The sequence below is a fragment of the Cucurbita pepo genome, chromosome 12 (genome assembly GCF_057944985.1).
Source record: "Cucurbita pepo subsp. pepo isolate OVF chromosome 12, ASM5794498v1, whole genome shotgun sequence".
Taxonomy (NCBI): Eukaryota; Viridiplantae; Streptophyta; class Magnoliopsida; order Cucurbitales; family Cucurbitaceae; genus Cucurbita; species Cucurbita pepo.
Window position 1 is genome coordinate 14,722,451 of NC_141809.1, and position 21,041 is coordinate 14,743,491.

The 21,041-nt window shown below is 29.9% G+C and overlaps 3 protein-coding genes across 3 annotated transcripts; all 3 read right to left on the minus strand.

The window, feature by feature from the left end:
* Positions 1 to 3,964: 3,964 nt before the first annotated feature.
* On the minus strand, positions 3,965 to 4,420 carry LOC111807779 (S-protein homolog 1-like). The gene has a single exon (XM_023693647.2). The coding sequence runs from the start codon at positions 4,418 to 4,420 to the stop codon at positions 3,965 to 3,967; it is 456 nt and encodes a 151-aa protein (XP_023549415.2).
* Positions 4,421 to 6,794: 2,374 nt separating this feature from the next.
* On the minus strand, positions 6,795 to 7,253 carry LOC111807780 (S-protein homolog 1-like). The gene has a single exon (XM_023693648.2). It carries the CDS (start codon positions 7,251 to 7,253, stop codon positions 6,795 to 6,797), a length of 459 nt encoding a protein of 152 aa, XP_023549416.2.
* A 12,740-nt stretch (positions 7,254 to 19,993) lies between these two features.
* LOC147790042 (S-protein homolog 5-like) lies at positions 19,994 to 20,449 on the minus strand. The gene has a single exon (XM_087129445.1). It carries the CDS (start codon positions 20,447 to 20,449, stop codon positions 19,994 to 19,996), a length of 456 nt encoding a protein of 151 aa, XP_086985571.1.
* Positions 20,450 to 21,041: the final 592 nt, after the last annotated feature.

The following is a 21,041-nucleotide window of genomic DNA, read 5'->3' on the forward strand; positions in this document are numbered from 1 at the left end:
ATGCACCGTCATATCGGGGATGCTTAGATCGTTGACAAGATGAATGAAATACTTGGAAATTGGTTGTACATTGGTCTTCTCAGACTCAACCTCAAGTTGAGCCGTGACCAAACCATATCTGAGATGATAATTGATAACTTATTAATTTAGTATAATAAAATAATATAGTTAAAGTAAATGTTTAATTGATTATACGAAAATCATTTTTTAAAAGTTGGAAAAAAAACATAGAAAATATTTATTCTTAAACTATTAACTTTAATCATTCCCGAGTTTTGATGATATGAAATTTTTGTAATATATTTTAGTCAATAATGTTTTTGAATTTTAGTATATATTTTTTTTTTCAAATTTGGTAACAAATTTGTCATTATTATGAAACGTTTTTAATATTACATTATTGAACAAACCTATACATTTTTTTAATAAAAATTATATTAAAAATGGAAGAATATCCATAATAAAATGAATTATATTTATATAAGATATGATTTTTTTTTTAAACTCAATCCCGAAAGAATAAATAAAATTTTCGATTAAGATTAAAATAGGTGACAGAAACAAAAACATACGTAAGAAAACGTTCTCAAAACTTTAGTGTAAGAAACAACATAATTTCAACTAAAAATATTAGAAAATTTTCGATCTTTGCTTATCAATAAATTAAAATTTGGAAACTATTTTTCTTTTTAATTTTAAATTTTGAAGGACATAAACTGAGTTAAATAAATAAATAAAAAAATAATAAAAATAACAATTACCCAACTTTTTCTCAGGTTTGGGGTACTTTTCATTTGTTCAGGAATAATTCAAGAACAAAATGAATTAATAATAAAGGTTCTTTGTCCTGTAATGATCCAAGTATGAACCAATTCTTCAGTATTGGCTGCATTGTTTCTCAAGTAAATTCCATCCTCTTCAACCTTCCAGATACAAGTTCCTACATTTCCATCTTTGCATCTATCACGAAGCCATCTTTGGTTTCTTTCTGGCCAAAAGCATTCAAAAGAGATGTATGCATTCTCCTTTTCCACTCTGCATCAAAAGAGGGTTGTTTCCCAAACATTAACCTTAAAACCAAAATGGTAATCATCTCCCCGATGAAGTAAATTATGAACTCCCAGATCATTATCCCTCGACTTGCAGTGCATCATTATACCAAGGACTTTTAGATCGTTAATCAGATGAATGTTATAACTGGTAATTTGTGGCTCTAACTTGATCTTCTCAGACTCAACCTCGAGCTGAGCCCTGGTCAAACTTACCCTCATGAGCAACAATGCAGCCACATTTCTTATCATTTTCGGACCAAATTTTTGTTGGATCTGTCTATTAATGTTGGACGTGAGGTAAATATATAGACAAAATATATATATATATATATATATCTAACTAATTTTGCTTATGCAACATAAGTTCAATGGAGTATTATATATATATATATATATATATATATATATATATATATATATATATATATAACTAATTTTGCTTATGCAACATAAGTTCATAGTAATACTCCATCAATTATGTGCCTAAGATTAAAAAATATTGTTATTTTGAAGATTAATAATAGGTTATTTTAAAAAAATTAATATCTTCCTAATTTTGTGCTTGATAAATTCATCCTAATAACACGTTGAGATTTATTAACTTTTCAATATCAATATTTTAAAATAAAAAATAAAAAAATAGAAAATATAGAATTTGGTATATAATATTTTGTTATGACTCAAATATATGAATAATACTGGACCAGATCCTTGAAAGATGATTTTTTTTATCAAGTATACTACAAGTGGCTTCTGGTAGTATACAGGTTTGGCATATGCCTACTCGAACCGAGATTTAGAGATCATTTTGAACTATAATTCGACGGAAGAACGTTGGGGCACCCTTGGGGTAATATACCAGGTTCTGTAGCTAACCGAGTAGCTCTAGAAGAATGTGTACAAGCTCGTAATGAGTGACGTGAGTCAACAACAAATTTCATTAATTTTCAAAACTTACCTAAGTTAGCAACAAAAACATCAAAATTTCTAAACAGAAAATAGAAAATACAGACAATCAATTTGCATAATACAAAATTTTAGGTCGATGTCTTGGTGACACCACGATTTGTTCTCCAATTTGGCTGGTTACATATCTCGTGATTTTAAAACATGCTAGTGGATATTTTTGGCCTGTTACATATCTGGTGATTTTAAAACATATCTGGTGATTTTAAAACATGCTAGTGTTAAAACATGCTAGTGGATATTAGTGGATATTTTTGGCCTGTTACATATCTGGTGATTTTAAAACATGCTAGTGGATATTGTCTATTGATTTTAAAATGTGAACCAAATGCCTCTATTGGTGGATATTGTCTATTTTGACCCTTGACCCGTTACATATCTCTATTTTGACCCTTGACCCGTTACATATCGTTGTCAGTCTCAAGATTTTAAAATGCCCACACGCTTATTAAGAAATGATTCATTCTCCTCTTTAATCGATGTAAGATCTCACAAATAGAAACTCGGATGAAAAGTTGATAGAAACTTATTTACTTGTGTACAACATTAAACTTATTTACATATGTTTGGTGGGTGTGGATTTAGCTAAAAATGAGTAGTCAAACTAAATTATATCAAAAGATAGGTAAACAATTAAATAATTTGTAAACCCAAAAAAGTTATTATGATAATTATGTCCAGACACAAGGCTAGGATTCTAGCTCTTCCATAGTGGTATCTCACTGATGGCTCGGGTCCCCGGAAGGGGGCCTTCTTTGCCCTCCACCTAAGTTGCCAGGAAAGGCCCAAAGCCAATTCGAGGGAACAATGAAACTTCATAGGGTCTTTCTATCCGAGTGCAGGTCCCTTCTGCCTTCACTCGAGGGCCAATCTCCATATCTGGCCCAAGAAAACCTTTGCACACCTCCATTACCTTTTGACTTTTGGGAGGCCTACGCCCCTTAACTTTATTATAATATAAGATTAAAGCTATAAATACTATATTATAGCATTGAAATTGTATTATAAATACTATCTTTTTCGTTCATAAGTCTTAATATTATGAGAACGAGATGCTAGTTGATAAGTTATTAATTTGGCTAAGTTTGGTTGGTAATATATGCCAATCATTTCTTAAAATTACTTTTTCAAAATATGAAAAAAAAAACATAAAAATGATTTATTATTAAACTCTCGACATTAATCGTTTGAAATCATCATGATGGTATGAAAATCAATTTTATAAAAGTAAATGAAAATCATATTTAGCGTATAAGTTTTAGTTTTGTAATATTTCAGTCTAATTTCTTAACCTTTGCCGACAAACAATATAGTTTTTAAAGTTTAATATAAACAATATAGTTTTTAAATTTTAATATATACCACTTATAAGTCGGGGACTATGAGAATTCACTTCATGAATTATTATAAACCAACCCGTCAAATTCATATTTTACCCAATCTTTGCTGTCTAGCCCGAAGCCTACATAATATACTACATAATACTATATACAAGAAAATTTTCTATTGAATGAATGGTACATTCTAACGACAAGCACCCATAAAAGAATAAACAAATTATTTACTACTTCATCTCATCTCGATATTAATGATATTGATTGTGAAAATTGCCGTTAGAAAAAGGATAGCTATATATTTTTTCAAATATGAACAAAAGTCAACCTATAAAAGTAAGGATAGCTATATATTTTTTCAAATATGAACAAAGTCAACCTATAAAAGTATTATCATTTTTACGTGTGTCTACAAATAAATTAAAATATGGCAATTTTTGTTATTAATTTTAAATTTTAGAAGAAAAAAACTTAAATTAGTTATGAAATATATAGGTCCATTCACTAGGGTTACCCAACTTATTTTCTTTATTCAACCTCATTTTGTGTACTTTTTCATGTGTTCATGAATAACTCAAGAACAAAATGAATTAATAATAAAGGTTCGGTTCTTTATCTCGTAATGATCCAAGTATGAATCAATTCTTCAGTATTAGCTGCATTGTTTCTCAAGTAAATTCCATCCTCTTTAGCCTTCCAGATACAAGTTCCGACATTTCCATCTCTGCATCTATCACGAAGCCATGTGCTCTTTATCTCAGCCCAAAAGCACTCGAAAGAGATATATCTATTCGGCAATTCCACTTTGCACCAAAATAGAGTTGTTTTCCAGAGATTAATCTTAAAGTTAAATTGGTAATCCTCTCCCTTATGTAAATGATGAATTCCTAAATCATCGTCGGCCGACTTGCAGTGCACCGTCATATCGGAGATGCTTAGATCGTTAATCAAATGAATGTAATACTTGGAAATTGGCGGTTGTACATTGATCTTCTCAGACTCAACCTCAGGCTGAGCCCCGACCAAACAAACCGTCATGAGCAACAATGCAGCCACATTCCTAATCATTTTCGAACCAAATTTTTGTTGGGTCTATCTATTAACTTGAACATGGGGTAAATATATAAACCAATTTTTTTTAAAGAAAATAAATTATCGAACTAGTTTTGCATTGTGGAAGATAATTTCCTGGTAATACTCCTTTAATTACGTGCCTAAGATGGAAAAGGATTGTTATTTCGATGATTAAAAATAGGTTATCTAAAAAATTAATATCTTCCTAATTTAATTTTGTTCCTAATTTGATGCTAGATAGTTTCAAATGCAGTTCCAAAGTTAAATGAGTAAATCTCTTCCGAGAAAAAAGAATTACGAAATGCTCATGGTAACCCTTCAAGCAAATGAAGTTAGTAATATTAAATTGGATATTAAATTGGCAAATGAACTACTCATGGTAACTCTTTTACTTCGCACCAAAAGAGGGTTGTTCTCCAAAAGTTAACCCTAGAGTTAAATTGGTAATTATCTCCTCGATTAAGCAAATGATGACTCCCAAATCATCATCCTTCGACTGGCAGTGCACCCTCATACCGAAGATGCTTAGATCGTTAATGAAATGAATGTAATACCTAGAAAGTGGTGGCTTTATATTGATCTTCTCAGACTCAACTTCGAGGTGAGCTCCGACCAAACTCACCCTCACAAGCAACAATGTAGCCACAGTCCTTATCTTTTTTTCTGAACCAAATTTTTATGGGGACTATCTATTAATGTTGGAGGTAAATATCTATCTAATTAAAGATTTATCTTTAATTAACTTTTCAACTAAGAAATTTAATATCAATATTTCAAAATAAAATTAGAAAATATAGAAAATTATTAATGTATAATCTCTTATATAATATCATATATGAATCAGATTTTGACATAAACAAATACATTATCATATAATTAAAAAAAAAAAAAAACAATCCATTAAATGCATGGTTATTTTTCATTATTGTTTATGAATAATTCAAACGTGAAATGAATTAATAAAACTTGTCTATCATGTAAAGATCCACTTGTGAACTAACTCATCAGTCCTAGTCGGGAAATTAAGTAAATTCTATCTTCTTTAGCGGTCCAAATACAAGTTCCTTCTACTCCATTTCTGCACCATTCACGGAGCCATCTAGATGACATAGGCACCCGACTTTTCAAATGTACACCAAAAGAGGGTCGTTCTCCAAATGTTTTCCTTAAAGTTCCATTGGTATTTATCTCCACGATTAAGCAAATTGTGAGTCTCCAAATCATTGTCCTTCAACTAGCAATGCACAATTAACCCAACATGAACGTTGTAAGTTGATGAAAACTTATTTATATGTTTGATGGGTGTGATTTTAATTAAACTATATTAAAATATAATTTATGAATGATATTTAAATAATTAAATAAATTTATACAAAAAAAAAAAAAAAAAAAAATCTAAACCTTATTTAACTTTACTTTATTTAACTTCAAATGCATAATTATTTTTTGTGATTGATCCACGGCTGAACTAATTCATTAGTTCTAGTTGGAGCCATCGGTTCCATTTATGTAAAGATCCTTCATTTCCATCTTCGACTCAGGCCAAAAGCTATCTCTCCTTCTTCGACTCAGGCCACTCAGGCCAAAAGCTATCTCTCCTTCTTCGACTCAAGCCAAAAGCTATCTTTCCTTCTTCGACTCGACTCATCTCCACAATTACTCAAATTGTGAATTCCTAACTGACATTTTAACTATATTAAAGTTCTTTTTCGTTCAATCGTCTTAATATTGCGAGATCGAACAATCGTCTTAATATTGCGAGATCGAACAATCGTCTTAATATTGTGAGATCGAATAATATCTGAGATGATAATTGATAACTTATTAATTTAGCATAATAAAATAATATAGTTAAAGTAAATGTTCAATTAGTTATACAAAAATTATTTTTTAAAAGTTGGAAGTAAAAACATAAAAATGATTTATTATCTATTAACTTCAATCCTTCCCAATCATTTTGATGGTATGAATTTTTTTTTTTTTTTTGAAACTCAATCCCGAAAGAATGAAAATTTGAAAATTTTCGATTAAAATTAAAATAGGTGATAGAAACAAAAACATACCTAAGAAAGGTGATAGAAACAAAAACATAACGTTCTCAAAATTTGGTGTAAGAAAAACCTAGTTTCAACTTAAAAATATTTAAAAATGTGAGATCTTTCCTTATCAATAAATTAAAATTGGGAAACTATTTTTGTTTTAAATTTTAAATTTAGAAGGAAATAAACTTAAAAAAAAAAAAAAAAAAAAAAACAATTAACAAGTGGTACCCAATTTTTTCTCTTTATTCAACTTCAAAGGTCCGGGGTGTACTTTTCATTTGTTCATGAATAACTCAAGAACAAAATGAATTAATAGTAAAGATTCTTTATCTCGTAATGATCCAAGTATGAACCAATTCTTCAGTATTATCTGCATTGTTTCTCAAGTAAATTCCATCATCTTTAACTTTCCAGATACAAGTTCCCACATTTCCATCTTTGCATCTATCACGAAGCCATCTGAGGTGTCTTTCTGGCCAAAAGCATTCAAAAGAGATGTATGCATTCTGCTTTTCCACTCTGCACCAAAAGAGGGTTGATTCCCAAACATTAACCTTAAAACCAAAATGGTAATCATCTCCCCGATGAGGCAAATTATGAACTCCCAGATCATCATCCCTCGACTTGCAGTGCACCATTATACCAAGGACTTCTAGATCGTTAACCAAATGAATGTTATAACTGATAATTTGCGGCTCTGCCTTGTTCGTCTCAGACTCAACCTCGAGCTGAGCCCCGACCAAACTTACCGTCATGAGCAACAATGCAGCCACATTTCTTATCATTTCCGGACCAAATTTTTGTTGGGTCTGTTTATTAATGTTGGACATGAGGTAAATATATAGACATAAAAAAAAAAAAAAAAGTAAAAAAAGAAAATTAATTGTCTAACTAATTTTGCGGTATGCAACATAAGTTCATAGTAATACTCCATGAATTACGTGCCTAAGATGGAAAAATATCGTTATTTCGAAGATTAAAAATAGGTTATTTAAAAAAATTAATATCTTCCTAATTTTATTCCTAATTTTGTGCTTGATAGTTTCATCTACGTTGAGATTTATTATCTTTTCAATATCAATATTTTAAAATAAAAAATAGAAAATATAGAAAATATAAAATTTGGTATATAATATTTTGTTATGACTCAAATATATGAATGATACTGGACAAGTTCTTGAAAGATGATTTTTTTTATCAAGTATACTGCAAGTGGCTTCTGGTGGTATACATGTTTGGCATATGCCTACTCGAACCGAGATTTAGAGATCATTTTGAACTATAATTCGACGGAAGAACGTTGGGGCACCCTTGGGGTAATGCACCAGATTCTTTAACTAACCGAGTAGTTCTAGAAGCATGTGTACAAGCTCGTAATAAGTGACGTGAGTCAACAACAAATTTCATTAATTTTCAAAACTTACCTAAGTTAGCAACAAAAAACATCAATATTTCTAAACAAAAAATAGAAAATGAGTTTGCATAATACAAAATTTTAGGTCCGTGTCTTGGTGACACCACAATTTGTTCTCCATTTTGGCCTGTTACATATCTTGTGATTTTAAAACATGAACAAAATGCCTCTACTGGTGGATATTGTCCATTTTGACCCTTGACCCGTTACTATCGTTGTCCGTCTCAAGATTTTAAAATGCCTTATTAGAAAATGATTCATTCTTCTCTCTAACCGATGTAAGATCTCACGAGTAGAAACTAGGATGAAAAGTTGATAGAAACTTATTTACTTGTGTCCAATATTAAACTTATTTACATATGTTTGATGGGTGTGGATTTAGCTAAAAATTAGTACTCAAATTAAATTATATCAAATGATATGTAAACAATTAAATAAATTTATACACTGAAAAAAGTTATGATAATTATTTCGTAACACATCGTGACACAAGGCTAGGATTCTAGCTCTTTGAGAGTGGTATCTCACTGATGGCTCGGGCCCCCTTCCTTCGCCCTCCATCTAAGCTGTCAGGAAAGGCCCAAAGCCAATTCGAGGGAACAATGAAGCTTCATAGGGTCTTTATGTCCAGGTGTAGGCCCATTCTAGTTCTTTCAGAGTGGTATCTCACTGATGGCTCAGGCCCCCTGGAAAGGGGCCTTCTTTGCCCTCCATCTAAGCTGCCAGGAAAGGCCCAAAGCCAATTCGAGGGAACAATGAAGCTTCATAGAGTCTTTATGTCTAGGTGTAGGCCCCTTCTGCCTTTACACTCGAGGGCCAATCTCAATCTGACATTTGCATGCCTCCGTTACCTTTTGGGAGGCCTACGTCCCTTAACTTTATTATAATATAAGATTAAAGCTATAAACACTATATTATAGTATTGAAATGGTATTATAAGTGAAAAATAACACATTATTTTATATATTTATTTTTCTAAAATCTAAATATCATTCATCTTTTTCGTTCATAAGTCTTAATATCATGAGATGGAGATGCTAGTTGATAAGTTATTAATTTGGCTAAGTTTTATCGGTAATATGCAAATCATTTCTTAAAATTACTTTTTCAAAATATGGAAAAAAACATAAAAATGATTTATTATTAAACTCTCGACTTTAATCGTTTGAAATCATCGTGATGGTATGAAAATCATTTTTATAAAAGTAAATTAAAATCATATTTAGCGCATAAGTTTTAGTTTTGTAATATTTCAGTCTAATTTCTTAACATTTGCGACAATATAGTTTTTAAGTTTTAATATGCACCACTTACTTATAAGTCGGGGACTATGAGAATAATTATTATAAACCAACCAGTACCCAATCTTCGTTGTCAAGCCTGAAGCCTACATAATATACCAAGCACCAAGAAAAGAAGAAATAAATTATTTAGTGCTTCATTCGATTGTGAAATTGCAATATCAGCTCGATATTGATTGTGAAATTGCAAGAAGAAGGATAGCCATATATTTTTTCAAATATAAACAAAGTCAACCTATAAAAGTATTTGATCATTTTTATGTGTCTACAAATGAATTAAAATTTGGTAATTTTTGTTATTAATTTTAAATTTTGAAGAAAAGATACTTAAATTAGTTATAAAAAATATATATATATGTCAAAAACAAAAAACCAACTATCGACTAGGGTTACCCGACTTATTTTCTTTATTCAACTTCAAATGTTGTGTACTTTTTCATGTGTTCATGAATAGCTCAAGAACAAAATGAATTAATAATAAAGGTTCGGTTCTTTATCTCCTAATGATCCAAGTATGAACCAATTCTTCAGTATTAGCTGCATTATTTCTCAAGTAAATTCCATCATCTTTAGCCTTCCAGATACAAGTTCCTACATCTCCATCTCTGCATCTATTACGAAGCCATGTGCCCTTCCTCTCCATCCAAAAGCATTCGAAAGAGATATATTTATTCGGTCTTTCCACTTTGCACCAAAAAAGAGTTGTTTTCCAGAAATTAACCTTAAAGTTAAATTGGTAATCCTCTCCCTTCTGTAAATGATGAATTCCTAAATCATCGTCGGCCAACTTACAGTGCACCGTCATATCGGGGATGCTTAGATCGTTAATCAAATGAATGTAATACTTGAAAATTAGCGGTTGTATATTGATCTTCTCATACTCAACCTCGGGCTGAACCCCGACCAAACAGACAGTCACGAGCAACAATGCAGCCACATTCCTAATAATTTTCAAATAAAATTTTTGTTGGGTCTATCTATTAACGATGAACATGAGGTAAATATATAGACAATATTTTTAAAGAAAATAAATTATCTAACTAGTTTTGTGTTATGCAAAATAATTTCTTGGTAATACTCCTTACTCCTTTAATTACGTGCCTAAGATGAAAAAAAAATGGTTATTTATGAAGATTAAACTAGGTTATCTAAAAAAAATTAATATCTCCCTAATTTATTTTTTCAATATCAATATTTCAATATCCTAATTTTCTAGTTTTAATTTAAAAACAATAGTACAATACATTACAATACAAGTACAAGTCAGTTTTGGCCGATTATGTATTTCATGATTTTAAAACGTGAACCAAATACCTCTTTACAGAGAGGTTTTCACATCCCGGTGTCTCTAATACAATTTGTTACAGCCCGAGCCCACAACTAATGGATGTTGTCCATTTTGACCCGTTACATATCGTTGTCAGTCTCACAGTTTTATGAGGATCCAATTCGAAATTTTACTTGGGAGGTATCCGAGAAAGAATTGGAACACACTTATAAGAAATGATTCATTGTCATCTCTAAGGAATCTCACATAAAGAAACTAAGATGAAAAGTTTCTTATTTACTTGTGTACAACATTAAACTTATTTACCGATGGGGCGTGGATTTTGTTAAAAACCAATACTCAAATTAAATTATATCAAATGATATTTAAAGAATTAAATAAATATATGCTAAAAAAAATTATTAGGATAATTATAACAATTATAAATGATTAATTAACTATATATTATAGCATTGAAAAAATAGTATTTTATTTTAGCTATAGGAATATATTATACATTTATTTTTCTAAAATCTAAAAATATCATCTCATATTGATAAGCTATTAATGGAGATCAAAATATCATTATTATTGAGCTAAATTTAATGTAAAAGTTTAGTTGGTAATATGATAATCATTTTTTAAAATTATTTTTCAAAATGTGGAAAAAAATATAAAATTGATTTATTATTAAACTCGACTTTAATCTTTTAAGTGTTGATGGACAATAAAATAAGTAACCTTTCTAGTTTTTTAAAACATTTTGGTCATTGTATCTACGAATAAATTAAAATTTGGAAATTTTGTTATTAATTTTAAGTTTTAGAAAAAAAAAATTAAATTAATTATGTTTATAAAAAAAAAAAAAAAAAAAAAAAATCTTACTTATTCATTTTCATTTGTTCATGAGCATAAATAACTCAAGAACAAAATAAATTAATAAACGTGGTTGATCACATATTGATCCAAGTATAAACCAATTCATCAGTCTTAGCTGCATTGTTTCTCAAGTAAATTCCACCGTCTTTAAACTTCCAAGTATTGTTTCTCAAGCATTGGAAAAAGATATATGCATTAAGCAAATGATGAATTCCTAAATCATTGTCGGGATGCTTAAATTGGTTGTACATTAGTCTTCTCAGACTCACATTCCTTATCGTTATTTGGATGATTAAAAATAGGTTATCTAAAAAATTAATATCTTCCTCATTTTATGTTAGATAGTTTCAAATGGTATTTTTAATTGTTAATAGATAATTCAACCACTAAATGAATTAATAAAACTTCTCTCCATTTGTGAACTAACTCATCTGTTCCAAAGTTAAACGAGTAAATTCCCAATAAAAAGAATTACAAAATACCCATGGCAACTCTTATTAAGAAACTAAGATGAAAAGTTGATGAAAACTTATTTGTATGATTGATGGGTATGAATTTTAATTAAACTATATTAAAATATAACGAATAAATGATATTTAAATAATTAAATAAATTTATAAAAAAAAAAATCTAACCCTTAAAAGACTAATTAACTTTGTTATAATATACAATTAAAGTTATAAATATTATATAATAAAGAAGTGAAAGATAATACATTACATTATTTTATCCAACAAAATTGTACTTTCTTTATTTAATTTCAAATGCATAATTATTTTTCTTCGTTGATCCACTAGTGAACTAATTCATCAGTTCTAGCCGGAGCCATCTGTTCTTTTTATGTAAAGATCTTTCTTTGTTCTTTTTCGACTCAAGCCTTCAAGCCAAAAGCTATCAAAAGAGACATACGACACTAGGCTTCATCTCCACGATTAGTCAAATTGAGAATTTATTAATTTAGCATAATAAAATAATATAGTTAAAATAAATGTTTAATTGGTAATACCAAAATCAATTTTTAAAAGAAAAAGAAAACATAAAAAGGATTTATTACTAAACTATTGACTTTAATCCTCTCAATCGTTTTGATGAATAATGTTTTTGAATTTGAGTATAAGCCATTTTATAAGTCACTAAATATTTTTTTTCAAATTTGATAACAAAGAAACTTTTTAAATATTCCATTATTGAACAAACTATACCATTATAGAATTATATTTATATAAGAGAATTTTTTTTGAAACACAATTCGAAAAGAATAAATGAAAATTTTCGATTAAGATTAAAATAGGTGACAGAAAAACATACGTAAGAAAACGTTCTCAAAACTTTGGTGTAAGAAACAACATAGTTTCATGTTAAAAAATGTCAAGATCTTTGCTTATCAATAAATTAAAATTTGGAAACTATTTTTGTTTTTAATTTTAAATTTCGAAGGAAATAATTTTAACGAGTTAAAAAAAAAAAACAATCAACAAGTGTTTACCCAACTTTTTTTCTTTATTCAACTTCAAAGGTCTGGTGTACTTTTCATTTGTTCATGAATAACTCAAGAACAAAATGAATTAATAATAAAGGTTCATAATAATCCAAGTATGAACCAATTCTTCAGTATTAGCTGCATTGTTTCTCAAGTAAATTCCATCATCTTTAACCTTCCAGATACACGTTCCTACAATTCCATCTTGGCATCTATCACGAAGCCATGTGTGGTGTACTTCTGTCCAAAAGGATTCAAAGGAGATGTATGCATTCTTCTTTTCCACTTTGCACCAAAAGAGGGTTGATTGCCAAACATTAACATTAAAACCAAAATGGTAATCATCTCCCCGATGAGGCAAATAATGAACTCCCAAATCGTCATCCCTCGACTTGCAGTGCACCATTATACCAAGGACTTTTAGATCGTTAACCAAATGAATGTTATAATTGGAAATTCGCGGCTCTAACTTGATGAACTTCTCAGACTCAACCTCGAGCTGAGCCCCGGCCAAACTTACCGTCATGAGCAACAATGCAGCCACATTCCTTATCATTTTGGGACCAAATTTTTGTTGGGTCTGTCTATTAATGTTGGACATGAGGTAAATATATAGACAAAAAAAATTTAAAGAAAATTAATTATCTAACTAATTTTGCGGTGTGCAACCTAAGTTCATAGTAATACTCCATTAATTACGTGCCTAAAATGGAAAAATATGGTTATTTAGAAGACTAAAAATAGATTACATATGGTAAAAAAATCTAAAAAAACGAATGTGTTCCTAATTTTGTGCAACATAGTTCATGGTAATAATACTTCTAGAATTTATGTACGTAGACATTTCACTATTTTTTATTCATTAAAAAAAGTTTAGATAAAAAAATTTAAAGCTTAGTTATCACGTACAAGTTCCTTCAGCTCTATTTATGCACCTTTAACATAGCCATCTGTTTTTCTTCGATTCAGGTCAAGCTATCAAAAGAGACATAGGCATCGGACTTCTCCTATTTGCACCAAAAGAAGGTTGTTCTCCCGATGTTTTCCTTAAAGTTCCATTTGTATTCATCTCCACGATTACTCAAATTGTGAATTCCCAAAATCATCGTCTTTGGACTGGTAATGCACAACCAACGCGAGGTTGCTTAGCCTATTAACAACATGAATGTTATACGTTATAGGTACTGACGGAAGTACTTGAGCCCAAACAAAACTACCATGATGAATAACAAAACAACCACATTCCTAATCATTTTTTTAAACGTTTTTGTTTTGTTTATCTATCTATTGATAATATGTGAATGTAAACATACATCACAAACGAGAAATTAAGGAAAAGCATGGAATGGTTTTAAGAAAATTAATCAAGTATCTAATTTTGCATTGTGAAAGATAATTAAGGATAATATTGCATTAAATATAGAAAATATTTCATTAATTTTCAATAACTTACCTAAGTTGCAACAAAAATATCAATATTTGGAAATAGAAATAAATAATATTGACAACTATTAATAGAATATATATGGTAAAAACTAGTAATCAAATTAAATTATATCAAAATATAATTATTTAAATAAATTTATATAATGAAAAATTTTCAATTTTAGAAGAAAAAAAACATGATTTAGTTATAAATATAAATTAAAAAAAAAAACATTCAAGGGGTGTTACCCAACTTATTCGGTGTATCTTTCCTTGATTGAAGAATAATTCAAGAACAAAATGAATTAATAATAAAAATTCTTTATCTCGTAAAGGTCCATTTATGAACTAATTCATCAGTATTAGCTGCATTGTTTCACAAGTAAATTCCATCATCTTTAAACTTCCAGATACAAGTTCCTACATTTCCATCTCGGCATCTATCACGAAGCCATGTGTTCCTCTTCTCAGGCCAAAAGCATTGAGAAGAGACGTTTGCATCCGGCCTATTCACTTCGCACCAAAAGAGGGTTGTTCTCCAAAAATTAACCCTAAAGTTAAAAATGATGAACTCCCAAATCATCGTCCTTCGACTGGCAGTGCACCATCATACCGAGTGTAACGACCCAGATCCACCGCTAGCAGATATTATCCTTATAAAGGGTGATTTGTTCTCCTACCCAACCAATGTGGGACATCACAATCCATCCCCCTTCGGGGCCCAGCGTCCTCGCTGGAACTCGTTCCTTTATCCAATCGATGTGGGACCGCCCCCAAATCCACCCCCCTTTGGGGCCCTGCGCGTCCTTACTGGCACACCGCCTCGTGTCTACCTCCCTTCGGGGAACAGAGAGAAGGCCGGCACATCGTCTGGTGATTGACTCTGATATCATTTGTAACGACCCAGATCCACCGCTAGCAGATATTGTCCTCTTTGGGCTTTCCCTCTCGGGCTTCCCCTCAAGGCTTTAAAACGCGTCTGCTTCCACACCCTTATAAAGGGTGATTCGTTCTCCTACCCAACCAATGTGGGACATCACACCGAGGATGCTTAGATCATTAACGAAATGAATGTAATACTTGAAAAGTGACGGCTTTATATTGATCTTCTCATACTCAACTTCGAGGTGAGCCTCGACCAAAGTCACCGTCACCAGCAACAATGCAGCCACAATCCTTAACTATATATTATAACATTGAAAATGGTATTTTATTTCAGCTGTATTAATACATATATTTCTCTAAAATCTAAAAATATTATCAATGGTGAGATCAAAATATCATAATTGATAAGTTATTACTTTATAGCTAAATTTAATATAAAAGTTTAGTTCGTAATATGAAAAATAATAAAAGTTTAGTTCGTAATATGAAAATTATTTTTCAAAATGTGGAAAAAACAATAAAATTGATTTATTATTAAACTCTCGCTTCAATTATCATATTTATTTATCATTTCAGTTATCATATTTATTTATCATATTTATCATTTCAGTTATCATATTTATTTATCATTTCAGTTATCATATTTATCATTTAGTTTTAATTTAGGTTTATGAAATTTAAATAAAATAAGGAGTATTTATGTCGCGTTACAGAGGGTCTCGTTTCAAAAAAATACGTCGTCTTAACTTTAATCCGTTTCAAAAAAATATGCGACTTTAATCCGTTTCAAAACAATATGCCGTCTTGACTTTAATCCTAAGGGTCGAGGGTACAAAATTCATAAACAATAAAATAATTAATCTTTTTAGTTTTTTTAAAACATTTTAATCTAATTTCTTCGCTATATTAAAAAAAAAATGTCAAAGTCAATTTAAAAAGGCATTTTGGTCATTTTTTTTTAATTAAAATTTAGAAATTTTGTTCTTAATTTTAAGTTTTAGAGAAAAAGAAACATAAAAATAAAAATAAAAAAGAAAAAAAACAAAAAACGAACATCACAAGGATTACCCAACTTATTCTTTTTATTCACCTTCATGGTTGGTATACATTTTCATTTGTTCATGAGCATAAATAACTCAAGAACAAAATGAATTAATAATAAAGGTTCTTTATCTCATAATAATCCAAGTATGAACCAATTCTTCAGTATTAGCTGCATTGTTTCTCAAGTAAATTCCATCATCTTTAACCTTCCAGATACACGTTCCTACAATTCCATCTTGGCATCTATCACGAAGCCATGTGTGGTGTACTTCTGTCCAAAAGGATTCAAAGGAGATGTATGCATTCTTCTTTTCCACTTTGCACCAAAAGAGGGTTGATTGCCAAACATTAACATTAAAACCAAAATGGTAATCATCTCCCCGATGAGGCAAATAATGAACTCCCAAATCGTCATCCCTCGACTTGCAGTGCACCATTATACCAAGGACTTTTAGATCGTTAACCAAATGAATGTTATAACTGGAAATTCGCGGCTCTAACTTGATGAACTTCTCAGACTCAACCTCGAGCTGAGCCCCGGCCAAACTTACCGTCATGAGCAACAATGCAGCCACATTCCTTATCATTTTGGGACCAAATTTTTGTTGGGTCTGTCTATTAATGTTGGACATGAGGTAAATATATAGACAAAAAAAATTTAAAGAAAATTAATTATCTAACTAATTTTGCGGTATGCAACCTAAGTTCATAGTAATACTCCATTAATTACGTGCCTAAAATGGAAAAATATGGTTATTTAGAAGACTAAAAATAGATTACATATGGTAAAAAAATCTAAAAAAACTAATGTGTTCCTAATTTTGTGCAACATAGTTCATGGTAATAATACTTCTAGAATTTATGTATGTAGACATTTCACTTATTTTTTATTCATTAAAAAAAGTTTAGATAAAAAAATTTAAAGCTTAGTTATACAAGTTCCTTCGGTTCTATTTATGCACCTTTAATAGAGTCATCTGATTTTCTTCAACTCAGGTGAAGCTATCAAAAGAGACATCATCGGACTTCTCCCATCTGCACCAAAACAGGGTTGTTCTCCAAATGTTTTCCTTAAAGTTCAATTTGTATTAATCTCCACGATTACTCATATTGTGAATTCTCAAATCATCGTCTTTAGACTTATAATGCACAACCAACGCGAGGTTGCTTAGCTCATTAACAACATGAATGTTATACGTTATAGGTAATGACGGAAGTACTTGAGCCCAAACAAAAGCTACTGGGATGAATAACAAAACATCCACATTCCTAATCATTTTTTTAAATGTTTTTGTTTTGTTTATCTATCTATTGATACTATGTGAATGTAAACATACATCACAAACGAGAAATTAAGGAAAAGCATGGAATGGTTTTAAGAAAATTAATCTAAGTATCTAATTTTACATTATGAAAGATAATTAAGGATAATATTGCATTAAATATAGAAAATATTTCATTAATTTTCAATAACTTACCTAAGTTGCAACAAAAATATCAATATTTGGAAATAGAAATAAAAAATATTGACAACTATTAGTAGATAGAAGTTCCTACATTTCTATCTCAGCATCTATCACGAAGCCATGTGTTCCTCTTCTCAGGCCAAAAGCATTGAAAAGAGACGTTTGCATCCGGCCTATTCACTTCGCATCAAAAGAGGGTTGTTCTCCAAAAGTTAACCCTAAAGTTAAATTTGTAATTATCTCACCGATTAAGCAAATGATGAACTCCCAAATCATCATCATTCGAGTGCACCATCATACTGAGGATGCTTAGATCATTAACGAAATGAATGTAATACTTGAAAAGTGGAGGCTTTATATTGATCTTCTCAGACTCAAGCTCGAGGTGAGCCCCGACCAAACTCACCGTCACCAGCAACAATGCAGCCACAATCCTTACCATTTTCCGAACCAAATTTTTGTTGGATCTATTTATTAACTTTGGACCTGAGGTAAATATATAGACAAAAAAAATTAAAAGGATGAATTTAAGAAAATTAATTATCTATCTAATTTTGTGTTATGCAAGATAATTTCATGGTAATACCCCTTACATAGAGTAAAAAGTCTAAAAAAAATTAATATCTTTCTAATTTGTTTCATCGCAATAATAGGTTGAGATTTATTAACTTTTTGACAAAAAAAAAAATAAAAAAATAATAAATAATAATAATAATAATATCAATATTTCATTTTTTAATATCAATATTTCAAAATTAAAAATAAAAAATATGGAAGATTACATAAAATAAAAAATGAAAAATATAGAAAATTATTAATATATAATCTCTTATACAATCTTTTTTATTAGGACTGAAAATATGAATCAGATTTTCGATATAAACAAATACATTATTATATAATTAAAAAACAAAAAAACAACACGATGAAGCAAATTGTGAGTCCCCAAATCATTGTCCTTCGACTGGCAATGCACAATTAACCCGACGTTGCTTAGCCCATTAACAACATGAACGTTATAAGTTGTAGGTACCGGTGGAGGTAACGTAATTCTTGTAACAACTCGAGCTCGAGCAAAAGTCACCATGATAGCAACAAAGTAACTACATTCCTAAATCATTTTCTTAATTTTTTTTTTTTTTATTTATCAATCCATTAATATTATGTGAATACGAGAAATTATGGAAAGCGTATGGAATGGTTTTAAGAAAATTAATGAACTATCTAATTTTGCGTTATTAAATTTTGATTCATATTAACCGAATCAAAATATTAATAATTCTAAATACAAAATTCAAACTACAGTCAACTATTAATAGAATATATATGGTAAAAAACGAGTACTCAAATTAAGTTATATCAAAATATAATTAACCATATTTAAATAATTAAATAAATTTATATAATGAAAAAGAAATAATATTAAAAGATTATTACCATAATTATAACCATTATCAATTATTAAATTAAAATTATAGTTATATAATTATTTTAGCTATATTAATATATTATAATTATAATATTCATTATAGCGGTATAAAAGCGCTATAAAAATGCTTTAAATTCAGGGTAATACTCCATTAATTACGTGCCTATAATGGAAAAAGATAGTTATTTCGAAGATTAAAAATAAGTTATTTCTTAATTTTGTGTTAGATAGTTTCGAGATTTTAGATAGTTTCTTCGTAATAATTAATAAAAAATAGAAAATATAGAATCTCGTATCTAATATTTCGTTATGACTCTAAATAATATTGGACAAGCTTGTTGAAAGATGATCTTTTTACCAAGTATTATGCAAGTGTCTCCCAGTAGTATTCAGGTTTGGCATATGTCTGCTCTAACTAAGATTTGGAGATGATTCAGTACTATAATTCGGCGGAAGAAGTTTGGAGTACTCTTGGAGTAATGCAACAGGTTCCGTAACTAACCGAGTAGCTCTAAAAGCATGTGTACAAACTTGTAAGGAGTGACGTGAGTTAACCACAAATTTCATTAATTTTCAAAACTTACCTAAGTTAGCAACAAAAACATCAATATTTCGAAACAGAAGATTGAAAATACAGACAATCAATTAGTATAATACAAAATATATTGTCAAACTCAACCTATAAAGGTATTCGATCATTTTTCAACAAATGAATTAAAATTTGGCAATTTTTGTTATTAATTTTAAATTTTAAATTTCCGAGGAAAAAACTTAAATTAGTTATGAAATATATTTGAATGAAAAAAAAAAACAATCAAGTAGGGTCACCCAACTTATTTTCTTTATTCAACTATCATTTCAAATGATAGTGTACTTTTTCATATGTTCATGAATAACTCAAGAACAATATGAACTAATAATAAAAGTTCGGTTCTTTATCTCGTAATGATCCATTTATGAACCAATTCTTCAGTATTAGCTGCATTGAATCTCAAGTAAATTCCATCATCTTTAAACTTCCATATACAAATTCCTACATCTCCATTTTTGCATCTATCACGAAGCCATGAGCTTTTCCTCTCAGGCCAAAAGCATTCGAAATAGATATATGCATTCGGCCTGTCCACTCTGCACCAAAATAGAGTTGTTTTCCAAATATTAACCTTAAAGTTAAATTGGTAATCCTCTCCCTTCCGTAAATGATGAATTCCTAAATCATCATCGCTCGACTGGCAGTGCAACGTCATATCAGGGATGCTTAGATCGTTAATCAAATGAATGTAATACTTGGAAATTGGCAGTTGTATAGTGATCTTCTTAGACTCACCCTCGGGCTGAGCCCCGACCAAACAAACTGTCACGAGCAACAATGCAGCCACATTCCTAATCATTTTCGAACCAAGTTTTTGTTGGGTCTATCTATTAACGTTGGATATGAGGTAAATATATAGACAAAAATTTTTTAAAGAAAATAAATTATCTAACTAGTTTTGCGTTATGCAAGATAATTTCATGGTAATACTCCTCTAATTACGTGCCTAAGATGGAAAAAAATTGTTATTTTTGAAGATTAAAAGTAGGTTATCTAAAAAAAATTAATATCTTCCTAATTTTTTGCAAGATAGTTTCAACATATAAGTTCAGATTTATTTTTTCAATATCAATATTTCAATATCCTAATTTTCTAGTTTTAATTTAAAAACGATATTACAATACATTACAATACAAGTACAAGGCTGTTTTGGCGGATTATGTATCTCATGATTTTAAAACGTGAACCAAATGCCTCTTTACAGAGAGGTTTTCACATCCCGGTGTCTCTAATACAATTTGTAACAGCGCGAGCTCACCATTATTGGATGTTGTCCACTTTGACCTGTTACATATCATTGTCAGTCTCACAGTTTTAAAACGCGTCTACGAAATCCAATTCGAAATTTTACTTGGGAGGTATCCGGAAAAGAATTGGAACACACTTATAAG

Bases quoted from the DNA above. Each gene is read 5' to 3' on its own strand.
- LOC111807780 (XM_023693648.2), bottom strand. From the start codon at position 7,253: ATGATAAGAAATGTGGCTGCATTGTTGCTCATGACGGTAAGTTTGGTC.
- LOC147790042 (XM_087129445.1), bottom strand. From the start codon at position 20,449: ATGATTAGGAATGTGGCTGCATTGTTGCTCGTGACAGTTTGTTTGGTC.
- LOC111807779 (XM_023693647.2), bottom strand. From the start codon at position 4,420: ATGATTAGGAATGTGGCTGCATTGTTGCTCATGACGGTTTGTTTGGTC.